Genomic DNA, 10,618 nt, shown 5'->3' with positions numbered 1-10,618 from the left:
CCAGCCTGGTCTACAGAGTGAGTCCAGTAAAGCCAAGGCTACACAGAGAAACCCTGTCTCGAAAAACAATAACAACAACAGGAGAGAGAGAGAACACAGTGTTTAAAGAACCTTTCCCACTTACTCTCCTCCTGCCCCCACTGCCCCAGTACTAGAATTGCAGATTTATGGCACATCTGGCTTTATTATAAGTTTCCTGAAAAAATTGTTTTTTTTTTTTTGGTTTTTTTTTTTTGAGACAGGGTATTACAATTCAGTGCAGACTGTATTGAACCAGGAGACCCTCAGCTTCAGCTTCCTGTCAGGCAGAATTTGTTTTGTGTGTGTGTGTGTGTGTGTGTGTGTGTGTGTGTGTGTGTGTGTGTGTGTGTGTTTTAGAAAAGGTTTCTCTGTTACACAGAGCCCTGGCTGTCCTGGACTCTTTCTGTAGACCAGGCTGGCTTCGAACTCAGAGATCGGTCTGCCTCTGCCTCCTGAGTGCTGGGAATAAACGTATGCGCCACCATGTCTCGTTCACCAGGCAGAATTTTTACTTTAGATAACTATACTTGGAAAAACGCCAGCCAGAACATAATAGTAAAAAGACTATCTCAGCCGGGCGTGATGGCGCACGCCTGTAATCCTAGCACTCAGGAGGCAGAGGCAGGCGGATCGCTGTGAGATCCGCTGTGAGTTTGAGCGCAGTTGGCTGTCTTGGACTCGCTTTGTAGACCAGGCTGGCCTCAAACTCAGAGATTTGTCTCCCTCAGCCTCCCAAGTGCTGGGATTAAAGGCGTGCGCCACCACCGCCTGGCTACTATTGGTTTCTTTGTTTCTTTTTTCTTTTATAAAAGATTCAGTTTAAGATAGACATCTTGCCTCTCTTCTTTCTTTTTTTCAAGACAGGGTTTCTTTGTGTAACCTTGGCTGTCCTGGACTCACTTTGTAGACCAGACTGGCCTCGAACTTACAGCGATCAGCCGGCCTCTGCCTTCCTGAGTGCTGGGACCACAGGTGTGCACCACCCTGCGCGGTTGACATCTTGCCTCTTATATTAACATTGGGCTGTGGGTTTTGTCTGTTTATTTTGCTTGCCTGAAACTGGCTACGCAGCACAGCTGAATTTCTGACACTCCGGCTTCTACCTGGGCAGTGCTGAGGTTAAACAGGCAGCTGCGTGTCTTTTGCCTGGTTTATGCAGTACGGTGGACTGGCTGCTCCCTACCAACAGTCACATCCTCAACACCCAAACACGTGTCTTGCTATTTAGCTTATGAAATTTATGGTTAAGCATTTTGATTTTCCGAGCCCAACCTCCTGACCTTTGAAATTTTGTTTGTTTTAGGGACTCCTATGTCATGCGCTGGAGGAGCTACTATGTAGGCAACGATGAACTTTTGAACCTCCCGCCTCCGCCTCCACGCCTCCACCAAGTGCTGCTGAGATTCCGACGGTGCACACAACACAGAGCCCTCTTCTACAATCCTAACGCAAGCCTTCATGACTTTCGTGTTCCAGAGTAAAATACGGTTTCGAAGGCCACCGGTTTGCAGCACCAAGGGTGTGTGTGGGGGGGGATGTTATTGGTATTTACTTATTGACATCCGTGTCCTTTTTTTTTAACTTCAGCATCCTTAATAGTGTTCTTTTCCTTGACCTACTTCCAAGAACCTGCATTAGGTGTTGATTCTTGTAGCCGTCTTAAACTATGGCAAAACAGATTTATTTTTAGAAAAGCGTTTGCGTCTTGAAAACAACAACAGCAACCCCGCGTAGCTTGGACACTCATTATTTCGGTCTGTTCGAAGCCTCGCCAAACTATTCTTCTCTTGTGTTCGCTTAGCGGGTTTTCCAGAATGAGAACCGAACCTCGTTCTCTTCTGACCCAATTGTTTTCTTTGTGGCCTCCAACACCTAGGGAGCCTGCTTCCAGGGGGGAACGTTCTTGGGAAGGTTGCAGACACCCAGGGCGAGCACCCCGGGCTCGCTCAGCTGTGCGCTCGTCCCCGGGGCCGCGGGCGCCGCCGAAGCCTCAGCTCGCCGCAGCACCCCGGCCACCGGGGCCTTTTGTACGTGCGCCCAGGCGTGCCAGCGCGCCCGGCACGTGACCCCACCGAACGTGGCATTGTGTTATCACGTGACCCAGGTGCGTACGCGACGGAGCGGGCTGCGAAGATGGCGGACGACGAGGCCGAGCAGGAGCGCCTGAGCGGCGGCGGCGGCGGAGGCGGCGGCGGCGGCTGCGCGGCGGAGCTGCGGCGCCTGGGCGAGCGGCTGCAGGAGCTGGAGCGGCGGCTGTGCGAGAGCCGGGAGCCCGCGGTGGAGGCCGCCGCCGCCTACTGCCGGCAGCTGTGCCAGGTGAGCCCCTCCCCCCTCCGCGGGGCCTGGGCGGCCGGAGCGCGGGCGGTCCGCGCCTTTGTGTTCCGCGGCCCCGGGGCTGGGCCGGACGGCCTCGGGCGGGATCCGTGCACGCTCCCCTCCCCCGTCCCTCCGCCCCTCCCGAGGGAGCTGCGCCGCGAGCACGGGGGCTGGCGGTCGCGCGGCGGGCCCCCGGGTCCTGGCCGGTGCGCGCAGTCGCCCAGCCTTTGTTGCTGGGTTAGGCTCCGACCGGAGGGTCTTTGTTGATGTTCCCGAGCCAATCCCGCCGGACCTGCAAGCTGGGAGTGGCGGCGTACGCCGCTGCGGCCGTTGCTGGTGGCTGCTCGCTGGTGCAGAGGAGCTGTCACCGTTCCATGGTCGGCTGTCCCCTGGGGGCGGCTTTTCCAGTGCGGGTTTCTCCTTTACGTTCCGGAAGAGTAGGATTTCCGGCCCCCCACACCCCTCCACCCTTCAACCCCCACCCCCACATTTCTTGGGTTCTTTTCCTGTTGGGTGTCTTAGTTGACAAGGGATTGGTGCGCGGGTCAGACTCAGACCTCTTCCCATTCTTTTTCTTGCCCAAGGACGTTGCTTTTCAGCAGCATGTTCTAACTAGGGTTTAGGATGTTAGTAGCAATTCGCCTATGATAGAAATCAGTTTGGGTCCACGGGTCTTAACCACGACTCCCCAGTTAACGTGTGAAACTCCAAGGAGCTGCTGCTTGCTATGGAGAAAATTGATAACATTGCTTAGTTGAGGAGGAAATGGGCAGGTTTTTGTTTTTGTTTTTTAAACCTTAAGGGTGAACCTAATGGATGTGTCATTGTTGAGATTTTTGTTTTAGAAACACTGAGGTTTGAACAATGGTGGAGCATTTTAAGATTTCAGAGTTGCACTTTCACTTGCTAGTCTCCAGATTCTGAAATCTATCTTTCTAGTGTAGAATCTCTTGCTGTATGCACTTTATGTCCATGTGTTATTTGGTGGTTTTTCATTTAAAAAAGAATTTTCTAGGATCTAGGGTGACTTGTCAGAAAGTTCATCAGGCACAGTGTCATAGGTCTGGAGGGAACCTAATAGAGTCATTGTTTTAAACCTTAGTAGTAAACACTTTTTGAAATTTGCTATTTCCTCTGCCCTGAAAGTACCCACTCATCCTTATTTGATCCTTATATTGAAAAACTCATATTAACCCGAGAAATTATTTTAGTATAACCTACGAATAAGAAGGCTTTCATTTATAAGTGGAATCCACTTTTTGGGATTTGTTTGTTAAGTGGCGCCCACTTTGGGGGGAGGTGATGTTTGTTTTGACAGTCTTACTGTGTAATCCTGGCTGGCATTGAATTTTGGGTAGTCCTGCCTCTCCATCCCAAGTGCTGGGCTTACCGAATTGTGCTACCACAGCCTTTTAACCTGGGGGTGGGGGCGGATAATAAAGTCTACTTTAGTTTGGGGGAATTTCTTAGTAGAGTCTAGCGATGGTTTTAAGGATTAATAATACTGGGGGAAAGTGAAGTCTCCTTCAGTAAAGACTATGGAGCTCTTTTTCTTTTTGGTAATTGATATAAAAGTGCCACTCTGTGTGTGTGTGTGTGTGTGTGTGTGTGTGTGTGTCTGTGTGTGTCTGTGTGTGTCTGTGTGTGTCTGTGTGTGTCTGTGTGTGTTTAAAATGGTACTAGGGTTTAGCTGAGGGCATCTAGTGTGCTAGGTAACATCACCAGTTTTTAAGTTACTCTTTTTTTCTTTTTTGGTTTTTCAAGACAAGGTTTCTTTGTCTAGGAACTTACTCTGTAGGCCAGGCTGGCCTTGAACTCAGAGATCTCCCAGATTCTGCCTCCTCCAGTCCGTGCTGGGATGAAAGGCATGCACCACCACTGCCCAGCCTTAAAGGTACTTTTTATTTTATTTTATTTTTTTATTTTTAATTTTTGGTTTTTCAAGACAGGGTTTCTCTGTGTAGCCTTGGCTATCCTAGACTCTCTTTGCAGACCAAGCTTAAAGGTACTTTTAATGAATGAAACAGTTTAAAAAATAAAAGTAATTTTCTATATTGGTTTTATTAAGTGATAAGTCTTAAATTACATAAATCATTTATTATTTTGCCAACAAAAATCAAATAATAACAAAATAATCGCTAGTGGTTTTCAAAAATCCAAAATTATAATAATAATAAATTACAATTCATATTGAGGACAGTTTTATGTAGCTTCAAACTCAGTGGAAGATGACCTTAAATCTTTGCTTTTCCTGTCTCCATCTCACCAGTACTGGTGAGTCCTATGATAGTGGGTTTTATCCCAGGGTCAAACCCCATGTCTCTGGGTGCTAGGCATGTACCATAAAGGCTGATTTGCGCTCCCCACCCCCAAATGATTAAGTATAAAAGTGACCTATTGAATTGGTGCACAGCTCTAATCCTGCATTTGAGGGGCTGAGGCAGCCAGGTGGGATTTGAGGCCACGTAGGGCTACACAGTGATGAGTTCCAGGTTATAGCTAAGGCAGAAGAGAGGGCTGGGGGCTGGGCTCCAACTCAGATGTGTCTGGACATCTACCTTAGTTAACATGAGATTTAACGTTAGAAGTAGGAGAAGCTAGAAACTGCATGTTGTTTTCTAAATCTGAATCACAATTCTACCTTATCTACATCTTACTCCCATAGAACTGGGCTGTTCACATGGTTCAAAAAAGGCAGGATAATTAAACTTCTCTCAGTCACTGGATCTCAGAGCTAATACTCTGTCAGCATTGAGGCTCATTGTTGTAAAGTTCTCACTTTATGTTTATTTATTTAGAGATTGTTCTGTTGTGTGTGTGTGTGTGTGTGTGTGTGCATGTGCCACAGCACTCAGAGGGGAGGTGAGCTTGTAGGAGTTAGTTCTCTCCTACCTTGTGAGTTCTTGTGAGATCAAACTCAGCCTTTTTTTTTTTTTTTTTTTTTTTTTTTTTTTTTTTTTTTTTGGTTTTTCGAGACAGGGTTTCTCTGTGTAGTCTTGGCTGTCCTAGACTCGCTTTGTAGTCCAGGCTGGCCTCGAACTCACAGCGATCCGCCTGCCTCTGCCTCCCGAGTGCTGGGATTAAAGGCGTGCGCCACCACGCCCGGCCAAACTCAGCCTTTTACTGGCTGGGCCATCTTGCTAGTCCTATTTTTATTTATATATTATTTAAAAATACTTTTAAAGGCCTCTCTTTACCTTACATGTATTTGCTTTGCCTGCGTTTATATGTGTGTATCAGTGTGTGTCCGATGCCCTCAGAAGCCTGAGGAAAGTGTCAAATCCTTTGGATTTTCCGAGGGTCTCTCATGGCCAGCTGAGTAATAATCCAAGGGAGGCAGGAAATTATTTTGGTTCAGCAGGACTAAATTGCTGGTATTGCTTTAAACTTTGGGACTGACTCCAAGTAGTTTATTTTAGACATATTTAAGCACAGCACTGTTTTGTGAAAAGTTTCCTGGTGGTGCTTAGCTTAATTCCATGTATACAGTAAAGTTTAAGATGAGGTTGTATTTAAACTCTTTGTACATAGGGCAGCTTTCATAAAGATAGGCTCTATAGATTGACACGCTCACTGGAGGACTCTGGGAAGGAGGGCAGGCGAGGTGATGCATTCTTTTAATCTCAGCGCTTGGGAGGCAGAGGCAGGCTTATCTCTGTGAGTTTGAGTACAGCCTGGTCTACAAAGTGAGTTCTAGGACAGTCAGGACTCTTAGATAAACCATGTCTCAACGCCCCCACCCCCCCACCCCCAAACCACCACCACCACCACCACCAACAAAAAACAGGGTAGGATTTGGTGTGGTCTTGATAGTGCAAAGGTCACCTGACATTACCTCTCATCCTTCTGGGTAGGTGACAGGTTATGTATGCAGCACCTCTTCCACTGAAGGACCCACCCTGTGTGTTTAACACTCCTGCTTCCCTTAGTGCTGCTTATCTGTGATAAGGACATACAAGACCTGAGTTGCAGACAGTTGTTAACCCGGATGTGGTTGCTGAGAGCCTACCACAGTCCTTCAAGAGCAACAGGAGCCCATTTCTGCAGCCATGTTTGTAATCTTTAAGTTGCTGTTGTTGTAGTAGTAGTATGTTTGTATGTGTGTGTGCGTGTGTATGATGGTCAGACGACTGCCTTCAAGATTGGATTGAACTTCACAGTGGGATCCAGGATCAGTTTCATATCATCAGGTTTGTGTGGCAAGAAGCATCTTTACCTGTAGAGCCATACCGACAGCCCTACATTCTAAGCTAAGCCAGGCCCTCATGTTCTAGAATCTGAGGCAAGAAGATTGACACTAGGCTAGCCTGGTGAACCTGTCTCAGAACAACAACAAAACCTAGTAATGAAACTGGGTGTGGTAGCTCACGCCGTTAATCCCAGCACTCAGGAGGCAGAGGCAGGCAGATCGCTGTGAGTTCCAGGCCTGCCTGGTCTACAAAGTGAGTCCAGGACAGCCAAGGCTATACAGAGAAACTCTGTCTTGAAAAACCAAAACCAAAACCAAAACCAAACCCCAATAATAAAATGCAATTACCATTTTTCCTTTTCTTTTCCCTTTCTCTTTTTTCTTCCTTTTCCTTTCATCTTTAAACAAACAAACCTTTAATCCCAGCACTGGGGAGGCAGAGGCAGGCAGATCGGTGTCAGTTCGAGGCCAGCCTGGTCTACAAAGTGAGTCCAGGACAGTCAAGGCTACACAGAGAAACTCTGTTTCAGAAAACAAAACAACAACAAAAAAATCAAAATGTACTCAGGCTGGCCTTGATCTTCCTGTCTCTGCCTGCTCTAAGTGCTGGAACGTACGTAGGTACCAGCATGGGTGGCTTTCTTTCTGTCTTGACTCTAAGTAATTGCACATGTGTTTGGGACAATATGTTACTGTTGTGCTTGGGTGCATTCTGTAATGATTGAGTCGGGGTAATTGACAGCTCTATTCATAACACCAGTAACTTCTTTGTGATGAAACTATTCTATATTCCTGATTCCAGCTAGCTATCTTTCAAAAACACCTAGACAATTCCTGTTACTCTAACATGTAATGGAGCATCCTATTCCTAATTGTAACTTTGCAGTATTTAAAAAAATACTTATTTATTATTATGTATACAGTGCTATGCGTACATGTATGTCTTCGTGCCAGAAGACGGCACTAGATCTCATTATAGATGGTTGTGAGCCATTGTGTGGGTGCTGGGAATTGAACTCAGGACCTCTGGAAGAGCAGACAGTGCTCTTAACCGCTGAGCCACCTCTCCAGCCCCAACGTTGCACTATTAAATACGTTCTGTTTGTCCTCTCTTTCCCCAGTCTCTAGTTCCACAGTTCTGATTCTGTATGCCTGAAGTTATTTTGTTTCCACGTTGGGTGTGTTTAACTTTACTTCATGCTCTAGTCAGCCCATGTTTTTGCATTATCATCCAGCTGAATTCCCAGCGTTCTCATTGTGGTTTTACTTGTTATTTTCCTGATAATTAGTGAAGCTCAGATTTTTTTTGCCATTGTGTTTTTTGTTTGTTTGTTTTCAGTTTTTTGAGACAGGGTTTCTCTATGTAACAGAACCCTGGCTGCCGGGGACTGTTTTGTAGACCCGGCTGGCCTGGAGATCCACCTGTCTCAGCCTCCCAAGCGGGAGGATTAAAGGTGTGTATGTGTCACTACACCCGGCTTCAGGATTTTTTGTTTTTAATATGCATCCTTCTGAGAAGATTCTTGGTTCTTTGTTTTTTGACCATTTATTTTTAAATCTTTTTTAAAATTTTACTTAATTTTACTTATGTGCATTGGTGTGAGGGTGTCAGAGCCCTGGAACTAGAGTCACAGACAGTTGGTTGCGAGCTGCCATGTGGGTGCTGGGAGTTGAACCCAGGTCCTTTAGGAAGAACAGACAGTGCTCCTAACCACCGAGCCATCTCTCCAGCCCCTTTTCGATCATTTATGAGTTAGATCATTTTTAGTTGTTTTTTCTTTTTTTGTTTGAATTGCTTATATTCTGGATCTGAACCCCTTGTTAGAAGTATAGCTTGTAAACCTCTTCCCTCTTCATCCAGCAGGCTCTTCATCTTGTTGCTCTCCTGTACAGAAGGTCTGCAAAGGCTCTTAGCTCACTAGATCACCTAATTTTGCTTTTAGGTTATATCCAAAACGGCCTTGCCCAGTCTTTTGTTGTTGTTGTTGTTGTTCTTCTTCTTCTTCTTCAAGGCAGGGTTTCTCTGGACTCACTTTGTAGACAGATCAGGCTGGCCTCGAACTCACAGCAATCTGCCTGCCTCTGCCTCCTGAGTGCTGGGATTAAAGGCGTCCGCCACCACGCCCGGCATTGCCCAGTCTTTTTTATACTGGGTTTTGAGTTCTTTTGTATATAGTGAGAGTAAGGAGCCGGCTTGACTTTTTTCCTTATGGATGTTGGATTGTCTTGTTTCCTTTGCTGAAGACAGTATTCTTTCCTAGTGTACTTTTTTTGTTTTTTGTTTTTTTGACTCCTTATGGAACATCAGTTAACTGTGATGTGAGAGCTAAAAGTGAATTTGTTTAAATTTTGAATTCTTAGCTCAGTGGGAGTTGGGCTGGAGAATACAGAGAACACACAGCTGAGGCCTTGCTTATGACCCCTAGTTGACCTGGAAGGCCCTGGCCACTGTGCCATTCTCCCTGCTGTGCAGGTGTGGAGAGGCAGACCCTCAAGGTTCACTTGCTGGGAGGACCGCAGAGTAGTGGACGTGGGTGAATGAGAGCCTGTTGCAGATATTTATGTTTCCTGTTTTTTGAAAGTTAGCTTAAAATAATTTTTATGCAACTGTATAATTTAATTATATTACATATTTTTCTTAACACTGCCTTACAGTGAGATCATGAGATTTCCAGACAGAATCTCTTGATGTTGTTTTTGCATAATTTTTCTAGTTACTAATCTAAAACGCTGTCTAGATGGTTCCTTTTGAGTGCTTTGCTCTGCTGAGCTAGTACAGACTGTTATGGGTCAGGTGACAGTGGCCATGCTTCCTTGTTTCAAGTACCTTACAGTCTCTGAAAGACAGATAAGTAATCTTAAATGTGATTTGTATTTTTAATTTCTTTCTTTCTTTTTTTTTTTTTTTTTTTTTTTTTTTTTTTTTCCGAGACAGGGTTTTTCTGCGTAGCCTTGGCTGTCCCGGATCACTTTGTAGACCAGGCTGGCCTTGAACTCACAGTGATCCACCTGCTTCTGCCTCCTGAGTGTTGGGATTAAAGGCGTGCGTGCCCATGCATGGCCCGTATTTTTAATTTCTAAGATGAATACAGTATAATGGAAAGTTATTTGCTTGGGAATTTAAATAGAAACATTCCAGCAGGGTTCTTAAAGGCACTTTAAGATAATTATTCACTAAAAAGGAAGCAAATTTAGTGGTTCAACAGCGGTTTGTCTGTGTATAATGTTTGCTAACAACAGTGCATCACTGAGCTACAGCCCCTGCCTAACCTCTGTTTTAAAGGTTGAATTGGAGTTTTAAATTTGTATCATTCAAACACACACACACACACACACACATACACACACACACACACGGTTTTCCTTATTCTAATGACTTGGGTTTTGTTTTTATTTTTTGTTTTGCTGAGACAGGGTTTCTCTTGTGTATCCCTGGCTGTCCTATACTCACTTTGTAGACCAGGCTGGCCTTAAACTCACAGCGATCCACCTGCCTCTGCCAGCTTAAATAAGCACTTAAAAAAAAAGATTTTTTATTATTATGTATACAGTGCTCTGCCTGCTTGTACACCTGCAGCTCAGAAGGGGCATCAGATCACATTAGGTTGTGAGCCACCAGGTGGTTGCTGAGAATTGCTCTCAGGACCTCTGGAAGAGCCACTTCATTGTGACTGTCAGATGTCAGGACATTGTGTACCATTAAATAACAAAATACTCAGAATTGAAACTAGGACCTCCTGCCATCTAAGCCAGCATTCTACCGCTGAGCCATGTCCCTAGTCCTGCCATCTAAGCCAGCGTTCTACCACTGAGCCATGTCCCTAGTCCTTTCCTTTTGTCTTTTAAAAAATTAATTAATTTATTATTATGTATTCAGTGCTCTGTCTGCTGTACATCTACCTGCTTGCCAGAAGAGGGCATCAGATCACATTACAGATAGTGTGAGCCACCATGTAGTTGCTGGGAATTGAACTCAGGACCTCTGGAAGAGCAGTCAGCGCTCTTAACCTCTGAGCCATCTCTCCAGTCCTCTCCTTTTGTCTTTTGTGAGAAAGTCTTGCTAAATCAGCCTCTGGGGCCTAGAACTGTGCT

The 10,618-nt window shown here is 45.6% G+C and overlaps 1 protein-coding gene across 5 annotated transcripts in view; it reads left to right on the top strand.

Annotated features, from left to right (window-relative positions):
• Positions 1–2,117: 2,117 nt before the first annotated feature.
• ZNF292 (zinc finger protein 292) overlaps positions 2,118–10,618 on the top strand; it is a 76,820-nt gene continuing 68,319 nt past the window's right edge. The window contains exons 1-2 of one of the 5 annotated variants that reach the window (XM_084784208.1): positions 2,129–2,194; positions 2,309–2,337. In XM_084784208.1, the coding sequence (XP_084640334.1) occupies positions 2,155–2,194; positions 2,309–2,337 (69 nt within the window). In that variant the 5' untranslated portion in view covers positions 2,129–2,154. Of the gene's footprint in view, positions 2,338–4,066; positions 4,232–10,618 lie in introns of those variants that run through there. The other 4 variants (XM_084784211.1, XM_084784212.1, XM_084784209.1 and 1 more) reach the window with 4 other exon arrangements.

Source organism: Acomys minous (genome assembly GCF_964271855.1).
Source record: "Acomys minous genome assembly, chromosome: 1".
Lineage (NCBI taxonomy): Eukaryota > Metazoa > Chordata > Mammalia > Rodentia > Muridae > Acomys > Acomys minous.
Note: the sequence above shows the minus strand (reverse complement) of the source record. Positions and strands in the feature narration are given on the sequence as shown.